The sequence below is a fragment of the Rhinolophus hipposideros genome (assembly GCF_964194185.1).
Source record: "Rhinolophus hipposideros genome assembly, chromosome: 12".
Classification (NCBI taxonomy): Eukaryota; Metazoa; Chordata; class Mammalia; order Chiroptera; family Rhinolophidae; genus Rhinolophus; species Rhinolophus hipposideros.
The window spans coordinates 61,801,409-61,822,783 of NC_138058.1; the positions used below are offsets into that span (position 1 = coordinate 61,801,409).

The 21,375-nt window shown below is 45.7% G+C and overlaps 1 protein-coding gene across 12 annotated transcripts in view; it reads left to right on the forward strand.

Annotated features, from left to right (window-relative positions):
• ITSN2 (intersectin 2) overlaps positions 1-19,795 on the forward strand; it is a 122,218-nt gene extending 102,423 nt beyond the window's left edge. For 11 of the 12 annotated variants that reach the window (XM_081069455.1, XM_081069446.1, XM_081069453.1 and 8 more), the window contains 11 exons: positions 3,183-3,304; positions 6,496-6,602; positions 7,489-7,672; positions 11,126-11,224; positions 12,831-12,998; positions 13,383-13,598; positions 14,136-14,257; positions 14,831-14,913; positions 17,697-17,780; positions 18,213-18,386; positions 18,871-19,795. In XM_081069455.1, the coding sequence (XP_080925581.1) occupies positions 3,183-3,304; positions 6,496-6,602; positions 7,489-7,672; positions 11,126-11,224; positions 12,831-12,998; positions 13,383-13,598; positions 14,136-14,257; positions 14,831-14,913; positions 17,697-17,780; positions 18,213-18,386; positions 18,871-19,028 (1,517 nt within the window). In that variant the 3' untranslated portion in view covers positions 19,029-19,795. Of the gene's footprint in view, positions 1-3,182; positions 3,305-6,495; positions 6,603-7,488; positions 7,673-11,125; positions 11,225-12,830; positions 12,999-13,382; positions 13,599-13,723; positions 14,073-14,135; positions 14,258-14,830; positions 14,914-17,696; positions 17,781-18,212; positions 18,387-18,870 lie in introns of those variants that run through there. The other variant, XM_081069447.1, reaches the window with a different exon arrangement.
• The last annotated feature ends 1,580 nt before the right edge of the window (positions 19,796-21,375 follow it).

Consider the following 21,375-nt stretch of genomic DNA (forward strand, 5'->3'; position numbering starts at 1 on the left):
CAAACTAAATATTTCTTTGGTGCAGAATATCTCAGAGCCTAATGTGCATTGTGCTCCTACAAAAGAAATACACAGTCTGCAGTGCTATCCAAGTTTTTTGACTTCACAGGTCAGGAATGCCAGGAACACATTTTAATATTTGCTGGATTAGGGGAAACAGGGAGTCTGGAGGCAGGCTGAGGGAGAGGTACAGAAGGAAGCACCAGGAGAATGAGTCTCTCTGAGGAGAGACCCCTCAGAGGTGTCAGTGCTATGGGCGGGAGGAGGAGGACATGCCCTTGAAAGGGGTCGCTGGATTTGGCAATGCCAGTGTCATCGTTACCCTCACAAGAGCAGTGTCAGTGGAGCAGTGGGACAGAAGCCAGAGTACCCTACACGGATGAAATAACAGGGAGAGCTGGGAGTTGACCATGAGTGTAGACCCCTCTGGTGACATTTGGCAATGAGACCAGACAGAGGGTGTTTGAGGGGGGAGTAGGATTGAAGGAAGGGTTGTGAACCACCAGGATATGTGTCAAATAATAAGGTAAGAGGGACGCTTAACCGTGTGTGTAGACTAAGAAGGAACCAGAGAAGACTGACAGTAGAAGTATATGGACAGAGAAGGGTCCTGCAGGAAAGGGCCAGTTAAGGGTGCTGGCTTTAGGAAGAAATAGCACACCCTCATCTCTTGACACAGAAAGTACAAGGGTGAGTGAGCAAGGAGGAAAAAGGTAGGAAGTCAAAGTGGCATCATACCTTTATTTTTTTCCCTGCCATCAGAGGTTAGAATATATGCAAGTGAAGGTAGGGGTCAGCTTGGAAACTTGAACAGAGAATAAAGGTTTAAGAACCCTTAGAATGAAATACAAAGGGGTCAGGTAGGGATGGAGTACAAGGATTGTCCCCACATTCATCCTGATAAAACTAATGTCATGTATGTTCCAGCCTTAGAAATGATAAAATATCTGAGACTTTCACTATTATTCCAAGATACAGAACACATAGGCTGATGCTTGCGGGTTTTAATGTAAGTCATTATTTCCCACGGTGTGACACACAGGTACACAACACAAGGCATGCAGAACAGCACCCAAGAGGACTCACTTTATTTTAATGGTTACATGTAATCTTTAGTAACTATTATAAGAAACGTAACTAGCATACCAAACTCGTGATTTCCTAGCTATTTAACTTAAACATGAGTAAACTTAGAGAAAAACATTAGGTAAATAATAGGAGAGCTGGAATGTGGATGTGACAGAATGTGAATGACTGAAACTTGTAAAACACCAGTGTAAGAGGTGGAGGACCCTTAGGTGATGTTCATATTGCTTCCGTCAGAGTCAGCGTGTAACTCTGACCCGTGACACTGGGTCGCATCATGATTCGAGGCATTCCACCAGGTGCAGGGCCATCACGTCTAGCCTTGAGCACACGACCTAATCAGACAGGCGTCTGTAGGAGCCTTACTGATGCAAAACACTCAGTCATTCCTGCAGTTCTCCCTGGTGGACAGAATCAAATATAAACCCAGAAAAATGTGGTGATTTTGAACATGACAGTGGCACTCTGATTTATTCTTGGCAGCACTAAACCCACCTTGTTCAATTTTTGTTTTACTACGGGAGTAATTGTTTTAAAGCTGCTGACAACGTGTACAGAAAACAGAACAGGTGTGTTCATTAGCACTCTCTGTAAGCCCACATCTATACAAAATATAGAAACATCACAGGCGATCAGAAAGAGAAACCCCTTTAGAAGGCCAGTCTGATCCTGGCATTGTCTGCGTCTGTGGTGTGGCCCATTTGTTCCCAGTACCTGCTAAGTGCTTCCCTGTGCCATGCGTCTGCATCTTTCCAGACGCTCCCACATCCACGAAGGCCCCTTCTTCCTGCTGCCCTCCATGATTGCCTCAGTTTCCAGGATCATCCTGGCTTCATGCGTCTTTCTCTCTCCTCGCCTTCAGACGCGCACAGCTTGCTGCATATTATTGTAGCTTGCTGGGTACCTGCCAGCTTTTTCTTTCTGTCTGAGGAAGGGCTTCCTAAAGTATTTCCCCTACCACTGTGCATAAGGCAAGTCTTCAGCTACTCACTGAATGATTCTGGAATTATGTCACTTCCCACCCAGTGTGACATTTTAGTTCAGTTCCGATGTGCTTGTAAATTGATCCAAAGTGAATGCAATACCTGTCACCTTGATGCAGGACTGCTTGGGACTTACCTCAGTGTCTCGTAGGGCTGCTGCGTGCTGCAGACCAGGAGTACTTTATTCTAGTAGGTAAGGCTGTGGTCTTGTTGGAAAGTGCTGGGTCCTGGGAACTTTAGGTTTCCTAATGTAGCACTTTACTTTGAGAAATCTTGAGAAATGTTCCTCAAACATTTTTTTTTTAACAGTAGCTCAACATCCCCAAATATATACCGTGTTTCCCCAAAAATAAGACCTAGCTGGACAATCGGCGCTAATGTGTCTTTTGACGCAAAAGTTAATATAAGACCCAGTCTTATTTTACTATAATATAAGAGTGAGTCTTATGTAATGTGATATAATATAATATAATATAATATAATATAATATAAGACCAGGTCTTACATTATTTTTTACTCCAAAGGACACATTAGAGCCGATTGTCCGGCTAGGTCTTATTTTCGGGGAAGCAGGGTACCTACCTCAAATTTTTCACAAAACAGTGCTCATCAATGCTGTGCACATGATAATTTCTATTTTTTAATGCTGGGCCTGATCTGCATATTAAAAAACTAAATTGATATAACAGCCCACTGGTAGCTCATCACCAGCAATTTGGAAAATACTGGATTCAAGCATTTGATTCATTTAATCATTTCAATATCTTTGAAAATGTCTTGAGATGGTGAGAATTGCACAGATTCTTCGCAAGCTCAGCAGAGTTCTGATCTCTCTGAGGCCATTCCTAAAAATCCTTAATTCTGTCATTATGTATTGGGAAGGGAAAGTGGGACCCCACTGAAACATTACTAATTTGCGGTTTTCAGGTACTGCATGGCATTAAGCCAGCAGTCCGCAGGTGTGCACTCTCCGCGGAAGTTCCAGGCTCTGCAAAGCTGTGTATGTAGTTCTTTTAAGGCAACATTTGTAAACCCAGCACATCTGCTGATAGATGTGTTTTCTACAGAGAAGACTAAAATAACATTTTTTAACTCTACCCTGTTTTTCCATAGGGTGTGCTGATCTGCAGACCCTGGACACCATGCAGCCGATGGAGAGGAAACGGCAGGGCTATATTCACGAACTGATTCAGACTGAAGAGCGGTACGTGGCCGACCTTCAGCTCGTCGTGGAGGTGAGAGCCCACCGCTGACTGGCTCTAGGAGCATAGGGGCTGGGGGGGCCTCAAAGCGAGGTATCACCTTTGTTGTGTGAATTCACAAGTAGTGACAAGAGTTCTCACACCGTCAAAACCCTTTCTCTACCTGTTGAGAGGGCTTGAAGATATCGAATCAACGCTTTCCCCCAGATTAGTTCATTCAGAATGAAGAGCAAGAACAAGAGGATACTCCAATGCCTCAGTCAGAAATGGTACAGGTACCGTCTAGGAAGAACGAGGGTGTAGAGTAAGTGGGAGGGCAAGTTTGTCTACCTCAGAATGTTGCCTAACTATGTTTACACTGCCGTTTTGACACCTGACATTTTCATAAACTTTGATATTTCCAGAGGAATTATTAAGCAGGGTGAGTGTTCACCTAACATTTGTATCAGTTTGGAAAACCGAATAAGACCGTATTGCAAAACATATCCCAATTATCATATATTTACTGCGTATGTTTGTGCCTATTAATATTACCAGTGACCGCTAAGCCAGTAACAGCTATTAGAGTAGCATTTGACAAATGCTTTGTGTTGAGGAAACAAAGTTAGACTTTATAGTTCTATTATACTTTTGTTTCCATGGATTTTAGTTCTCGCTGAATGTGTCAAGACCCTCAGATTAGAAGCCCAGTTAAATAAACCTGAGGAGAACAGGTGTCCCTCACGTAGGCCCAACAGGTGCAACATATACCTGGCCGTGACCTTGACAGTGGCATGGAGCAGAGGCTGCATCCTTCTGCATCTACCCCTCAGCAAGGCCTGCCCTTGAGTCATTCTCCACGCTGTGTGCAGGCTGGCATCTCCAGACACTATCCTTGTTCCTCTCAGCTGTACACCACACTTCTCAGTGGATAAAGTCTGTCTCCCCGCAAGACTATGAGCTCCTGAGAGCAGATTATGTATCCTTCATTCTGCACCCCCAAAACTTAGCCTGGCCCTTTTCAGGCCCTCCCATCAGTACTAAAGGAATTACGTGTGTTTATGTCTGCGCTCCTCTGATAAGCACAGACCGTCTACAAGAAGAGCCCATCTTCTCCAACATATTTTCCAGTGACTCTACACCATTAATGGATCTTGTTAAAATATACAAGTAGCTGTGTGGTTGGCAAGAGTGTTGTGTTATTGTCACATATCAGTATGCATTTTTGGTCAAAAATATGAACAGATGTGTGTGTGAAACAACTCATTTTATAGAATGATCATATATCTAACCATTTCATGTAATTGAAAATGTGCCATATGTTTCATTTTATTCTCATATCCACTTTTCTATTATCTATATTAAAATAAAAAGAAGAAAAGCCCATCTTTTTTATTAACCCCTTCAAGCGTCAGCCGTGCAGCTGGCCATGTTGCAGTCATGAGGGATTATAAACTGGTGTGGCGGTACCTCTCTGACACGAGTCTGGGCTGGGTGCCTGCCCCACCTCAGACCTGTCACATAACCACTTATGCCTTGGTTATTCCCACTCCGCCCGCCTCATGAGAGGCTCTGAGGGACAACAGTCAAGTCAGGGTCAAAGATTTAGAGGAAATCACTGTTCACAGGCAAGGCCCTCTTGTTCCCATTCCCATGGAGGTTCCCAGAGGGCCCGACCATCTTATCCTCCTCTGCTTACCTCCTCTGGCACAAAGCGGGTAAATAGAATGAATTAACAAGAACATAAATTAAGCAGTGAGTGACAGAACAGAGAGACACCAGATGCTTTCCCTGTCCTTCAGAAGCTACCTCAGAGCAGGTCGGCTGCCTTTCCGGGGCTCATTCCAACAGACATGTCCCGACATCTTCAGTCTGACTTTGGAACTGTGTAGAGGTTTAGAAAGGTCCACTTCATAGCACTTTTATCTGAATTCTTTGGCTCCATATTCAACACAGCTCAGTAAACATTAGTTGAAAACCTATGTGTGAAGCACTGTGCTTGAGAGCAGAGATAAAAGAGAAAGTTCCTGCCCTCCAGGAGTTCACAGTCATGTAGAGAGTTACAGAACAGTGCAGTGAGGGCTGGCAGAGAGGTGAACTCTGCGGCTTTGAGCCAAGAGGAAAGGGACCTCCCTGGTCAGGAAGGACTTTCCTCGGGAGGCTGCAGCTGAGACTGAAGGACGAACATGGAAGAGGAAATGATGTGGGAAGGCATGTGTGAGTGGAATTAGAGTCCTGCAAGTAGTGCAGTGTGGCTGGAGTGGCACGTACTTGAGGGCCAGGCTGGTGCGGTTGGCAGAGGGTAAATCATACAAGCCTCATGAACCTCGAAAAGGGGTTTACATCTTATCATAGGGCCTCTGAATGATGTTAATAGAGAAAAACATGTCGTGTGTATTTTGGAAAGATTACACCTGAGGAGAGTTGTCTCAGATAACTTCACTCTTTCCTTAAGGCTTTTAAAGTTGTTCCCTGGGAATCTTACGTGTTTAGTGGGAACTTAGAGTCAAAAAGTTTGCGTTTTAGTTGTAGGTCCTCCATTTTCTTGTTTTGGGACCTTGAGCAAATCACTCTCTCAGCCTTTATATTTTCATGGGTTGATTCGGAATAACAATGCCTGACTCAGCTTGACCTGCATCGTGTATGAATTTAATTGAGAAACCTCTTCTCCCCCCCACGTGTGCACGCACACACACACAATCATGTATGTACATGTGAGCGTTGTGTAAATCCGTAAGTGCTGTGGAAGTGATGTGGGACAGTATTTCCCCTTCAGTCAGCCAGCCTCTGCAGTCCACATCTGCTTGGTGGTCAGTCTTGGGGTTAACATGGGTCATCCCTGCCTGTTCCTTTTGTTTGCTGAACTCACAAACTGCGTCCAGAATACTGAAGTCCTCAACCTGACAGCGGTCATGCCTCCCCAATTCTGCAAGCTCTTAGAGTGGAGGTGCTTTATGCCCAGGTTTTTGCTTAAGCTCCGTAACACCCCACAGGAGATGATATGCGAATCTTCTCTTCTTGATGAGACTCCCAGATTCAGTCCTTAGAATCAGCCTTGATAGAAGCCCAAATAGTAAACATTTGGGAAATTATGCAGTTAAGTTAACAATCATAAATATGTTTCTTTAAAAACCCCATGATCTTATCTTATCAGTTCCAGTATGTGAAGATATTGTCTGATTTAGACCACATCGGCTGTGTCTTCACACTTCAGCTAACTTACTTCTTTTGTGTTTTGAATCTAGGTTTTTCAGAAACGGATGGCGGAGTCAGGCTTTCTCGCTGAAGGAGAAATGGCCTTGATCTTTGTTAACTGGAAGGAGCTCATCATGTCCAACACAAAGCTGCTGAAGTGAGTCCAGAGCCTCACTTGTCATTGCACTGACCACCCCTCCCCAACCCCCAGCACTGAGCCTTTCACAGATAACTCTTCGGCACAGGCTGCTTAGCAAAGGACATATCAACTGTTTTGTGCTCCCTCAGGCTTTTCATTTTATTATCATTTTATGAAATACCCTGCAACTGTAACATACATAATTATTGAAGTAAAAAAATATAATAAAAACCACTTTGATTAAACAAAGAAAAAAATAAATCATGAAACAAACCATACATTAACATATGATCGGAACATGACTGTCTCTTGGGGAGACAGAGTCAGGAGAGAAGCAGCAGCTCATAACTGGCTAGTTTGGCAGTCTCCTCAGTCCCGTGTCCCATGAAATTCCTTTCCTCAGGGTGACTTTCCGTGCCTCACAGCCCTGAGGACAGGCTCCTGGGAGGACTTATCAGCAGTCCCAGCTGTCCTTTGGCTCAGCAGCACTTCTGGGGACCAGGCTCACCTCCACCTCCACACCTGGCCTCAGTGGGCTCCTGCTCTCTTTTTTCCCTACAGAGTATATAAAATTTCTTTCTTGGTTCAGCTGCGACCAAGTTAGAATTTTTCAAAAGAAACTTTGCTAAGAAACTAAGGTGAAACCAAAACAATTCCAAAGGCCTAGAAACACCCAAGTGTATAGACTTCAATTTATTGTTCTTCTTTGCTGCCCCAGGTTGGCTTGGCCAGCAGAGCTCCATGCCCAGACTGCCCCCTCCTCCTTCTGACTGCCCCGCACAGTGCCAGAGCTGTTAGGCAGCTCACTGGTTACCATTGCCATTACCCCCCCCGTGGTATTCATCCTTCATTTCCTAAGGACGTTCACATGGAAGCAGAAAGTGAAAGAGTGTGTTGGTTGCAGGGCCTTGCGTGTTCGGAAGAAGACCGGTGGTGAGAAGATGCCAGTACAGACAATCGGGGACATCCTGGCAGCCGAGCTGTCCCACATGCAGGCTTACATTCGGTTCTGCAGCTGTCAGCTGAATGGAGCAGCTCTGCTACAGCAGAAAACAGATGAAGACGCGGACTTCAAAGACTTTTTAAAGGTAACTCCATCCTGGGACCGTAGGCAGGCCAGCCCCGTTCTGAGCCAGGGGCGGAGGCATCTGGGAGGTGGACAGCGGCCCACGCAAGGTCTCAGCAACCAAGCCTGGTATCCCTGTCAGTTTCCAAAGGAAATACACATACAGCAAAGAATTTTCTGATGGCTTTGTGTTGCCTTTCGTGTTGAGTTGATTTTTCTTGGCACTGGGGCCATGATTTTGCCCATCTTTAAATAGCAAAGTGTTTTTAAATAAGTCAGCTACTTTTTACTCCAAAAAAAATCTAACGTCACATTTTTAATGTTGTAAATTATATTTATTTTATACCCATCTTATTCCATAAAGAATATAATATAGCTTACTTCAATGTATAAAATGCAACAAGATAAAATAAATTTTAAATACGTGAATGAATAAAATAGGACAAAAGGAAATGAGAGGAGGGAAAAATGGTGACACTAGGAATTTAGACAATACATAAAATGTGTATCTGTGCTCATATACATATATTGGAAGTGTTCACAGATGTCATCAAACCTTCCAGAAACCAATGAGAAGAGGAGGAAATGATTGGTTTGTGATACCATGGTAAATTAAAAACAGACAGTTGATAAGGAGAAGTAAAGCTAGGACAATGCTATGTATGATACAATGACTCAACCACATCCGTAGAGTAACACAGCAATAAACTTAGTATGGCTGGTTGTTATAATAGAATGTCACACTGTGAGAAGTCATTTTCATTGATATTATTCAGTAATAGAAACTAGTACTACACATGTTAAAATTGTGAGGGAAATGAAAGTAAAATGTTTTCTTGCTTTTTTCACATTTCTTGTCCATTTTGGGGGGTTCATGAAGTCCTGTTTATTGGAATCTATTACACAGTCGCAGCAGTACCTTATGGGAGAATACATAATTTTAATATTTTCATTATCAGAAAAGAATGGAAAAATAATTAAGCATAAAATAGAAGCTGTATAAGCTGAAGATAAAAATTCCAAAAGAAACATACAGGAAGTAGTAAAGATAACAGCACAAAATATATCAATATATCCAAGAAAAGGTACACTGAAAAGAACTAACAAAACAACTCTGGTAAATCTAATCGAATAAGAGAGAAAAAATATACAAACAAGTAGAAACAAGAACAGATATAAACATATTTCTTCAAGTAAAAGGGTATATGATTCAAAAATACATGCTAATATGAAAACTTTAACAAAATTTAAACATTTGAAAACTGGTTTAATGAGAATAGCAAATCTGAAGGGACTGTTAACCAAAGAAAAAATTGAGTAACTTTCCGCAAAAGAAGAACTGGGTTTACTTGATGGATTTAATGGTGAACTCACTCCAGTTATAAAGAAATAGATTATTCCATATAATATTAACTGTTACAGATCATAGAAAAAAATAGAAAACCTACCTAATTCATGATATAAGACAAAAGTGGTCCTGACCCCAAGGCCTGTTTTTGTATTTGTATTTAATTACAAAAATGAAAAAAAGTTATAACCCAATATTCCTTACAAATACAGTTGTTGAAAGCTTAATTAAAGCATCAGTGAATAAAATTAAGGATTACACGAAAAAAGGAGGCCACATCACAACCTAATAGGGTCATCTCAAGAGGCAAGATAATAAGACAGGCTTCAGAATCCGACTGCATGGACTGGAATCCCAGCCCAATCACTGGCCAGTGTGTGACCAGGTCAAGTTACTTAACATTTGGTGCCCTCAGTAACTGGAGATAACACTTCTAAAGTACATTAGCACAGAGACCAGCACATAGTAAGCATTTAATAAATGCCAATTATATTTATCTTCTTTATGATAATCTCAGAGATACAAAAATGGTTCAATATAAGGCACTGAGGACAGAACCCTTCAACTTGTGATTAGGGTGGGAGGCAAGGGGTTGCCTAGAAATGAACTAAAAGAAACATAGAAAGAAACTAAGATCCTAGAAACAAACATTGATCAGATTAGGTAAGTATAGAATTGTGAGTACATGTGAATGTTTTAAATAATCAATAGTAGAATGAAATGTAGGATATTTGCCTTCTAAAGCATAGTAAAAGAGTTAAAAAATTTTTTCCAAATAGTAATAGCAATGTAAATAGGATATCAGTGTCATCACAATTGTAACAATAGTAAAAATAAATACAAACTTTATAGTTTCATAAAGAAAGGCATGGTGTTGATTATATTAAAAAGCAAATCTAACAACAAGCTATACTCTAAAATGCTACTTAAAAAAAAACTCAGAAAATATAGAAATAAAAATCATGAAGATGCTTGGTATAGCTACATAGATATATCCCACAAAAAGAGGGGGCAATTTTAATATCCAGTAGTGGGAAATGATTAGGTGAATTACAGTAAGTGTATTTTTCAGTCATTAAAAATGATCATCCTAGAGTTATAGCTACCCTATTAGGTACTAGTACTGTACTAGAACTAGAAGGAGAAGCAAATGAGATGTAGTCTTTGGCTTCCTGGAATTAACAGGCTAGCGGGGCATTGAGACACATTAAATGTGATACCTCTACTTGTGTTACCCAGTCCAGCTGTGGCATTATGATAGAGTAGCCACAGGTTATTTTCGGGGCTCGAGAAGGATCCCTGAAAGGGACTAAAGGCATCAAGGAAGGGCAGAGCCTGAACAAAAGGAGGTATAATCTGAGTCTTCAGAGATGAGTATGAATTAGCCAAGTGAAGAAAAAGCAGAAGGGTGAGAATTAGCAAAGTCTAACACATTCATCATCTGGCACATAGCAGGTGCTCAATAAATGGTAGTGATTGTTCCTAATAAAGTAGGGGCAATGGGCAGGCAGAGGTGAGGGAAGGTAAGACTTATTTAGAAGAGAAAGAGATTGGTGTCAATGGTGACTTGTAGGAGTCAGGGGTGGGGGTAAGTGAGTACAGAATGGTGCTACCAACTCAGACATAGAAGTAGAAGGGTAGGCTTTTATGAGGGGAGATGAGGACTTTGTATGTTGAGGTATTGAGGTACCTTTGAGACATCCAGGTAAGGAGAGTAATGTGGCAAGTGTAGAGCTCCAAGGAGGGTCTGGGTTACAGACTCTGGGACACAACTACAAGGGATGTGCAGCAGCACCTACAGTTAAGAGTGGGTAGAGGAGAAGAAAGGTGAAGAAGAAGACGGAGGTCAGCGGACTGGGAGGACAGCCGCAGGAGAGTGGTTCTGGAAGCAGAGGAGGGAGTGATCACAAACTGTCAAACGAACGTAAGAGAATGGAAAAGCCCCCGCTGGGTTTGGCACGTGAGGTGAGATAGTCCTACTGCTCATCTGAACGTATCATTTTGGATCCTGAATTTTTAAAAGAAATTAGAAATCTAAAACGTGGTCAAAGTCAGGAGTAGAGCCAGTGTTTCTTTCGTATTCATGGGGGCTGTGATTTCCTCACGAGCTTCTCAGTTGTTTTGTAGAAGCTGGCGTCCGACCCTCGATGTAAAGGAATGCCCCTTTCCAGCTTCCTGCTGAAGCCCATGCAGAGGATCACCCGCTACCCTCTCCTCATCAGAAGTGTGAGTGTCCCTGTGGGACGGAGGCGCAGGAGCCTGTGGGGTAACACAGGCTGATAGTCGGGGACCCCGTCGCCCTGCCCCATGGTCTGACTCCACTGTGTGATGGACCAGGCACCGAGTGTGTGTATGTATGTGTGTACATGTGTGTATAGGAACAAGCACGTGAACACACACATACTCTGAAGGGCTGAGTCCTTGACGTGGGCTGGGTAACCTGTCCTCCCCCGGCCTCTCACAGTCATGGGTGTGTTTGTCTGGGCAGGTAAAGGCCCTCTCGGTCTCTGGTAGAGCCCGTATTGAGCCCAGGCAGAGTCCACCATTATTGCAACCGTGGGCTCCAGTCTTTCTGCTGAGACCTAAATTTGTCCACCAACTTTACCTGGATGTCCCAGGAGTATCCATATCAGCATGTCTTAAACAGCTCATCGTCATCTCATCAACTTGTTGACTAATTAGTCCTAAAATCCGTCCATCTTTTGACACAAGAAATATGGACCTCTTGAGCCACTATACCTTCTAAGGAGAATGCAGACTTTACAAAGGATCATGCCACCAATAATCATTAATATATTAATCGTCTTACAAATAATCATTTGTTTGTGAGACATAACATAAGACTTGCTTCTGTTGATGATCCCTTGACCATTGGTCTATAAGCCATGCTAACTCAGGACAGGCCTTGTTACAGAGCTTATGTTACAGTTATGATACCAAATTGACTCGTTAATACACGTTAATCCACAGTCCCACACCTGAAATGCTTTGGGCCCAATGTGTTTCAAAGTTCACAGAATATGACACCCCAACAAAGCCTAGGCCACATTATCACCAAACACACTGATATTCCTATGGTGAATAAATGAATAATCACTTCAGTAGAATAAATAAATACATCTGTTTAGTTTAGGTCAGGTTTTACCACCAAATGAGCATTGAAAAAACACCTTGAGGCTGTCAGGGCTGTTTCCCACTTGGGGTTGTGAAGAGGGACGGTGGACTCATTCACTAGGAATCCCAACAGGAGGGACCCGATCATTTCCGGAGTGACCACAGTCCTTTGTATTCTGGCCTCTGTTCTTTTACATTTGTAACCTTAGTTTGAAGTCACTTCAGAATGAACTGTATGTGTTTTCCTAAAGGCTAATGACATGATTTTATTGTATTCTTCCTGTAGCAGGGGATTCATTGCTCTCATCAGATTTTTCAAAAGGATCAATGACCCCAAAAATGTTATGAACCATTGCTATTCAGCAAATTCACACATTTTTCAAGTTGCAGCCAGTTTATACTGGAGGGTTCACTGCTTCAGTTACTGGGGACCAGGAGGGAGGTGCCTTGTAACACACGGCCTGTTACCAAGCCCCAGCCGGAGAGCCACCAAAGACCCACAGATGCCAGGGCACGTGATCCACGTAGCACTTGGCACACCCTTTTGTGAGTCACCTATCTCCCCAAGAACTCGTGGGACCATGAGCTTCTCAAGGGCCAATGACTGCGTGGTCACCATTGTATTCCCAGCTCCCAGCACAGCATGTAGGCAGCCCCAGGACTGCTGGGTGGGTGGTAGACGCAGGACATCCCACATGACACAGCCTCTCTTTTCTAGATTCTGGAGAACACCCCGGAGAATCATGTAGACCACTCCTCCCTTAGACTGTCTCTCGAGCGGGCAGAGGAGCTTTGCTCCCAAGTTAATGAAGGGGTTCGGGAAAAGGAAAATTCAGACCGACTGGAGTGGATCCAGGCGCATGTCCAGTGTGAAGGTCTTGCGGAGGTGAGGTCTGTGGTGCTGACCTGGCTGCCCCCAGGCAAGCTCTGGATGGTGAACCAGGTTCAGGCCGCCCCCTAGTGTGGACCTGCCATCCTGCCCTCTCTTGGGCTGTCATCTTCCTTTCCTGTAAAGACAAATTTGATATTTATTTTGAGGTCTTAGAATTCAGCTGGTCGAATCAGTTTTCTGTGGCTATACATAATCATTTTCACCTTGCCAGTTTCAACTCTGAAGAGAAATAAATTGTATAAAGGTAAATGAGTACGGGCACGTTCCCAACTAGAAAATTCTACCACCTACCCTCAGATCCAGGGCACGGGCCTGTCAAGGTATGCTGGAGAGGTTTGTGCAGAGACCTAACCAACTGACAATTTCTTTCTTTTTAAGCAACTTATTTTCAATTCCCTTACCAACTGCCTGGGTCCCCGGAAGCTTCTGCACAGTGGGAAGTTATACAAGACGAAGAGCAATAAGGAACTACACGGATTCCTCTTCAATGACTTTCTGCTTCTTACGCACATGGTCAAGCAGTTTGCTGTTTCCTCAGCCTCGGAGAAACTTTTCAGCTCTAAGTCCAACGCCCAATTCAAAATGTATAAAATGGTAAGTGTCGCATTCCTGGCAGCAGCATCAGGAGCAGAATGAGGTTTTTCCTGTACCTTCGGGACCTCCTTTCCTGACTCTGTGCCTGTTTCCAGATGGCTCACGCTTCTTTGGTCACTTCCCAGGGAAGAAGCTGCAGTGTGGCTGGGCCTTCACTGCCCTGTGACAACCGCCAGGGGACTCCAGCTTTGGGTTCCGGCTTCTCCCCAGCAAACATGACCCGTGATCCCACCTCTTCCACATTAGCATCGGTGTCTCTGAGGCAGAGTGCCAAGTGCCACTGTGTGGAGAAGAGACCCTGTCACATGCGCAGTCACGGAGGCTCAGAGCTCCTGTCTGAGTAACCGCTAATCTTCCCCAGATGTTTACTTTACAAAATGGAGGCAGTTTCTTTTTTCCCAAGTGAAAGGCTCCAGACGCTAGACCCCTCTCTGCTTCTCCACAAAGCTCTTCAGCTCAGACAGAACTCTCTGTGGACGTAGGTGGGTAGTGTCCTGGCCCATCTCACAGCCTGTGTTTTGGCCCTAATTCTTTCAGCCCATTTTCCTGAATGAAGTCTTGGTGAAACTGCCCACAGACCCTTCCAGCGATGAGCCTGTCTTCCACATTTCTCACATTGACCGGGTCTACACCCTCCGAACAGACAACATTAACGAGAGGTCAGTCCTGACCACATGTGACCTGCTTTGACATCTAGGAGAAAGGCTGGACATCTCCATCTGCCACAAAGCCATCTCCAGTCCGTGCTCAAGTCCTACTAATGCTGTATCCTCAGCCTCTTTAACCAGTCCCCACGCCCAGCCCCACTGGTAGGCCTTGTTCAAACGTGCTGGGTTATCGCAGCTGCCTCCTGACAGGGTTCCCTGCTTCTGGTCCCTCCTCAGGACCTTCCCACCGGGCAGATCCTGCACCACACTTTCTGCTAAAGTCCCTCGGGCGATAGCCCATGCTCCTCTGGTCTCCAGGGACCTGCATTTTCCCTGTCTGTGTCCCGGTGCCTTGCAAGTGCCTGCTGTTTTGTCAGCGGTCAAGAGCTGTCTAGACATTCTCAGTTCGATCCTCAATTAGCAAACAAGTCTTTGAGTTGAACTAATATCAAGTCTGTGATTGGAAACTTGTTCAAGAGGAGGTTAGCCAACGAGAGAAGATGGGTGCAGATACTTGGGCTCCTGGTTGGACCTGTGAGGCGTGTAGGAAAGCCGCCCCATGGCTGTGCTCTGCTTCTCCTCCAGGACTGCGTGGGTCCAGAAGATCAAGGCGGCTTCTGAGCAGTACATCGACACCGAGAAGAAGAAACGGGAGAAGGCCTATCAAGGTAGTGGGTCGTGCCCTGCAGGGTTGGAACCAGCCACCAGGGGCCCTGGAGGACGGAGTGGGGTCTTACCTTCAGGACACAGGCTTCTGCTCCTGCTCCTTCAGGGAAGGGGGAAACGGGGAATGAAAGCTGTGGATCAGACAGCAGAGCCCAGCTCAAGCGCTGCTGTCCTCTTCTCCCCCACAGCTGTTTCAGACCTTCTGGGCGCCTCCCTGAGCCCCCCACACCCACTTACTACACAGCGAGGGGTCATCCAATATGAGCTCCCACACCTCCCTTCTCTCTGTAGCAAAGTCTCTGTCCCTCCCACCCACCCTTCTTCACTCTTGTTTCCAGGAAGGGGGGTCCTTTCAATGCACAACCAACCCCACCTCTGCGTGATCCATTTTGCTCCATCAAACTCCACCTCTACGGCCTGTTCCCTTCAGCTCACAAACACTCTTATCCTCCTTTCCCACCCCAACCTTACCCTGCCCCTCCCCCTAGACCCGCCCGTCCTCCCTCTCCCTCATCACCAGGACCTGGACCTTACGTCTCCCTGATTCCTCCTCAGTCACCAGCTTGTCTCTGCACTTACTGTCCCCATCAGTGTGCAGATGGCTTGCACACACAGCACCAGTGACCTAACCAAGGGCTGGGCACACTTCCATCCTCGAGCTCCCTGCACCTAAAGGGAGGAAGTTGAGGCTCCTCCCTCCACCTGCACCCCAGGACACTCCTGAGGGTCCTCCTACCTCTGAGTCTTCTTTCATCTCCTTCCTAGCTCCTCTTCCTCCCACGTGGGAGTTCTGCCCTTGCATGAGCCTCTCCCGTCTCCCTTCCTTATCTCATCCCAGTTTCACTGGTCATGGCTGGGCTGCCTTCTCCTGAGCCCACACTCTACAAATACATCTGCTGGACTTCTCCTGGGTTCTCCTGGGCATCACAAAGTGGCATCTCCAGTGGGATTAATTGGCCTCCTTCCAGAAGTAGCTGCTCCTGAAAATCTCTGGATGTCATCCTCAGTCACCTGGACTGGAAATGTGCTATCTGCCCCCTTCCACCCCAAACACACACTACTCTAGTGAGCACCAAGTCCCATATGTTCTCTCCATTGTTCTCTTTTCACTTGCGAGGTCTATTCCTTTCCCAGTGGCACAGCTACATTAAGACCCTCCCATCTCCCACCCAAGCTATAGCATGAGGTACCCCCCACTGTCCCATCACCGATCCCCTTCATTTCTGGAGTATTCGTTTTACAGGGCTGCTCTCAGTATCTCTCTCCTTAGCATCTTCTCTATCGCCTCCCAAATTAAGGACAAAGTTCTTACCCCAAAGGCAGGGCCCATCCCACTGCCTAATTGAACAATTCACCTTTAAGATCCTGCCCCCCAGCCCCACCTCCAGGCGTTCCTTCCCTGCCCAGCCCCCCACTTAGGTTCCGGGCTGCTATAGTTGCAGTTCTTTATGTGTTTTTTTATTCAGGTTTCCCTTATTTTGTTATGTACTCCTGAAAGGTATGTGTAAATCAGCTTTTGCTAATTGAATCGTGTTTTGATATTACTTTAAAGGCTTGCTGTTGAAAAATCAGTGATTGAATCATTTGTAACGCATTACAGTGATCTCTTAATTTGTCAAAGATGTAAATCAGAGTTTTCCCATGGTTTGCTTAACGTCCATATCTGTATGTATTGTTATGCATTTTCCACGTGGGTAATTATTTAGACATTTATTGACTACTTACTCTGTGCCAGGCCCCATGCTAGTCTCAACCAGGCCTACAAGGTGAATAGGGCCCAGCCCTGCCTTCAAAGGGAACTGAGTGCAAGTGCAGTGCCGAGGGCGGCCTGGGGGGCGGGCCCCTTCTCACAGGCAAGGTTCAACTTCCCTGAGTTTTCAAAACTCAGTTGCTCACCAAGCAGCCTTTTTTCTTGGGTAGTTTTTAAACCCCTGAGGGTAAAACCTGCTTAACTAACTTCATATTTGCCAAGATAATCTTGAGTTCACTGACTCATTTCTCTCCATATTGAAAGCGCTTTTGGGACCTCTGTAAATAGTACAAGGTCTTAAGTGAAACTGCTTTATAAGCTGAACTGCTTACATGTCATTGGAATTATGGTGAGTGGTTAAGAAAATAGACTTTGGTATCCGATGCTTAAGTTTTGACCCCGCCATTTAGAAGCTCTGTGTCCTGAGCCTTTCAGTCCCTCTAAGCCTCAGTTTTCTCATATATGGAGATGGCAGTCCTAACGAGCTACCTTAGAAGGTAACCATACAGTTTAAATAATTTATGTAGTGGTCTAGCTCATGCCCAACACAAAGTAAGTATCCAATAAATGTTAGTAAGTGTCCAATACTGAGTGACTATAAGTACACATTACTATTTGCTAGGCAGCTGAGGGGTTAATACAAGGATGAATAAACAATCTGTGCTGTACAATGGCTCCTCCTTGCAGAGGAGATGGACATGACATGGAACCGCAGGCCCAGCCGGCCGTGGGATGCTCAGAAGTCCTGAATAATGAATGCACAGAGGAGGGAAGGGGTCTGGGAGGTGAGGTGTGAGACTGGACCTGCATCTTGAAGGATGAGTACGACACTGGCATCTAGCAGGTGCCCCGGTCTAGGCAGAGGCACAGAGCAGCCAGACACTGGACTGCTGGGCCCAGCGCAGTGGCAGGGGAAGCTGCGCAGTGTTGGGTGGGCTAGGAGATGGACTGTGAGTGTGAACAACGCAGTGTTGTCATTGTGCTGTGTGTGTCCTCAGAGAAGAAACTGACATGACCTGTCTTTCTCTTCTGTAGCTCGCTCTCAGAAGACATCAGGCATTGGGCGTCTGATGGTGCATGTCATTGAAGCTACAGAATTAAAAGCCTGTAAACCAAATGGTAAATGCTTCTTTCGTTCAACAGATGTGGGAATGGCCCCACTCTTTCTGAGCATTGAATAATGGGAGGATTTTAAAAGTCATTAAAATGGTTATTGGCCCAACATTATCATCACTCTGCTTCCCAATAAGCACCCATGTCCCGGCCCCAAACCTCAGTGCTTCTAAGTGGGGAAGGCACAAAGCAAGTAGCATTGACACTTGCCCAGGCTTGTGGGGTGCGGCTGGGGCATTCACGCCCATGTGGCTGCTCCCAGGGTTGTGATGCCATCAGCACTGGGGACATGGAGACCCCCAGCCGATGTGGGCCCTCAGGCAGCGGCCTGGTCTGTAGACAAACATCAGCTTGGGTCCTGCTTCTGCTCAAGGAAGGCCCCGATGTCACTCATTTTACCTACGCAGCCACATGTGTCTTCGGTTTGTTTTTGTTCAGGGAAGAGCAATCCGTACTGTGAAATCAGCATGGGCTCCCAGAGCTACACCACCAGGACCCTCCAGGACACACTAAATCCCAAGTGGAATTTTAACTGCCAGTTCTTTATTAAGGATCTTTACCAAGATGTGCTGTGTCTCACCATGTTTGACAGAGACCAGTTTTCTCCAGATGGTAAAGTATACCTCGGTCAGGGGATCTGAAGTTTCCCCAACACTCTAGACCCTAGGGTCTCGATCCAGGGAGCTCAGCCTTATTTCTGCCCCACGACGCCTAAGGGAAATGACACGGGCCCTTGGTCATCAGCAGCTCATGTTGGCGGCCTGTAGGGTGCCTTCCCAGGGGAGGGGACAGCCTCAGGTGTGTTTCGGGTCTTTGACTTCTGTCACTCCCTACATAGATAACACTCTCTGTTCCTCCTGGCACCTATAGAATGGGTGAGCCATTATCTAACCAGAGACGCAAATTCCAACGGGGCAGTTCCCCTCCTGGCATCTGTGGAGCCTCCAGTCACAGTATCAAACAAACATTAACCAGAAGTTACTTGTTTTGAATTTGAAAGTTGTCTGAATCCTGTTTCACACACTCCTCCTGTGGTAGTTTTTTTAACAGTTTTCTAAAGAAGAAGACTTTTAACTCTCGCATGTTTATTCACCAGATTTCCTGGGTCGTACTGAAATTCCGGTGGCAAAAATTCGAACAGAACAGGAAAGCAAAGGCCCTATAACCCGCCGCCTCCTGCTGCACGAGGTCCCCACCGGGGAGGTCTGGGTCCGCTTAGACCTGCAGCTTTTCCAGCAAAGAACTCTCCTGTAGGGACCTCGGGGACCTGCCCACTAGGCTGGGGCTGGAGAAGATGCCAGTGCTGCTCCCAGGCGGAAGGAGCGTCAGTCAGTCACTCACCTTCATCCATCACAAGACCACGCACGCTGGGGCCCCTCTGTTTTATTGCACACTAAATCTCTAGCGATCTATGCAAACATAATCTGTCCTATAAATAAACCAAACCCCATAGCACAGTGCCTTGTATTAGTGTTAACATTTTGGCTGTGTTTAGATGCCAGGGTTTCCATTTTCAGGGCTGTAAAAAGTATTATGTGGAAATGAGGCATCAGACCACCAGACGTTACCACTTGGTTGAATGTGTCCACTGTGGGTGGTTTTGGTGATGCTGTAACCATTCCATGCCACGTGACCTTTGCTGGGTCACGTCACTCAGGAGGTGAAGGATTGGGGGGAAATGCTGCAGCCTCAGTGCAGGAACAGCCTGATACCGAAATAGTGTCTACTCATGCACTGAATACAAACCAGAAACTTGATCATTTTATTCCTGATTAGATTTTATCATCCTCTGCTGAGACAATATAGTTTGAAATCTAAGGGGGAAAAGCTTGATTTACTTTAAATACTGTGAACTCTAATGATGCAGAAGATGTTTTTCAACTTTAATTTTCTGAAGTATAAATTATTATGTAAATTCCTTGGTTTTGCATATTTCATAGGACGTGCATCTTTAAGCTTTATCATTGCCAATATGTACAGAAAGAGAATAAATATGTAAGTTCATGAATGTGACTTCTCTCAAAGCTTGACTGATTTACTTTCTACGTGAAAGGCTCTTAAAAGGTAACTTCAGAGGTTGCTTTTAATGGAACCAAATTTCCTTCCTGTGACAGTGGGAGCAGCCAGTGGGGACAGGGTGGGAAGGGGGGCGCCCAGGAGACCCCGAGCCTCCTGCAGACTCTGCCATTGACTTGTGCTGTGACTGGCAAGTTCACCCAGTTTCTGGGTCTGTGGCTTTGGTGGCCTGACTGGATGACCTCTGTGGGAGCTTGAGTCCTTCTCCTGCCTGGTTGAGTAGAAACCTCAGGGTTGACTCAGGAGTAAAGAAATGCACACATGTTCAGCAGCAGCAGCCGGCCCCTCAGCCCCTCCAGCTCCAGGAGTACCTGTCCCCCCACCACCACCCCTTACTGTCCTGTGAGCCACATCCTCACCTCTCAGAGCTACTCGCTCAGCCTCTGAATTTTCAAGTGTGACATTTGTTTTAAAAGTTGATTAAAAAAAATAAGGCCTTATACACTACATCCCTGGGTTAACGGGCGTTCGTGGGAGGAGAATGTCTTTTGGAAAGAATCATGTCGGCTGTAGGAGCCCTGAGTTCTCAGGGAGCGGGTCTTCGGAAGGAGCTGGAGGCATAATATTCAAACGTCCCTCCACCAAGCTCCTGTTTCTGTCTAAACATATCACTGGGCAAAGGAGTGCTGAAAACCATAATTCAGAATGTTCGAGTTTTTTTAAATCCATCACTTCTCCAAGTATTGATCCTGGGCAGTGATTGGTTAAAACATAGACATAAAAGAAATTTGCCCCAGTGTTGAAGAGATACCACTCAATGTCCGAAACCAAAACAAACTAATATATTGCCTATTTAAGGGACACTTTGGCAGGTCAGACACAGCCTCGCTGAGCAAAGCCAACTGCTGGTCTATAGGGTTTGGGGAAGCGAGTCTGGTGTTGGTCCCGGAGGCAGCAGTGGGTTCACGTGCAGCGAGTCTGCGTCTGACTGGCTGACTCCCAAAGCAACAGGCTGTCATTGATGGGTCAGGCAGGTTTCAAACCAGTTCTGCCTTGTGACTTGGTTACTTGTGACCAGAGCTACAGAGTACTCCTTTTCCCAGGACTGTGGGGGTCTCACTGGGATGAACTGTGGCTGCTGCCATTTCTCCCTGTCTAGATACGTCAGGGTTCTTTTCAGATGGAGGACAAGGGAGCCTGCAGGACGTGACCCAGACAACGTGCGACACGACAGAGGACACGTGATGTCAGTACTCACAGCAACTCCAGTCCCCATTTGACCTAGGAACGCAGCTCTGCCCCTTACGAAGTCAAGTTCTCTCCTGACCGAAACACGAGGCTGGTTTGCTGAAGGACGCGGGACAGAAGGTGCGTCTTGAGGCCACTTACATCCCCGGGGAAGGGCTGAGCAGATGTGAGGAACGCCCCGCAAGGGCCCGCTCCCTTCAGGACCAGATGCCACAGCAGGGGAGGGGAATAACTCCACCCTCAGAAAGGGGACCCGAATTCTGAGCAGTGTGACTAACATTACAAAGTCTGACAGGTGTGAGGAGAGGGTTCCCTGGGGGATGTGCCCTGTGCTTTG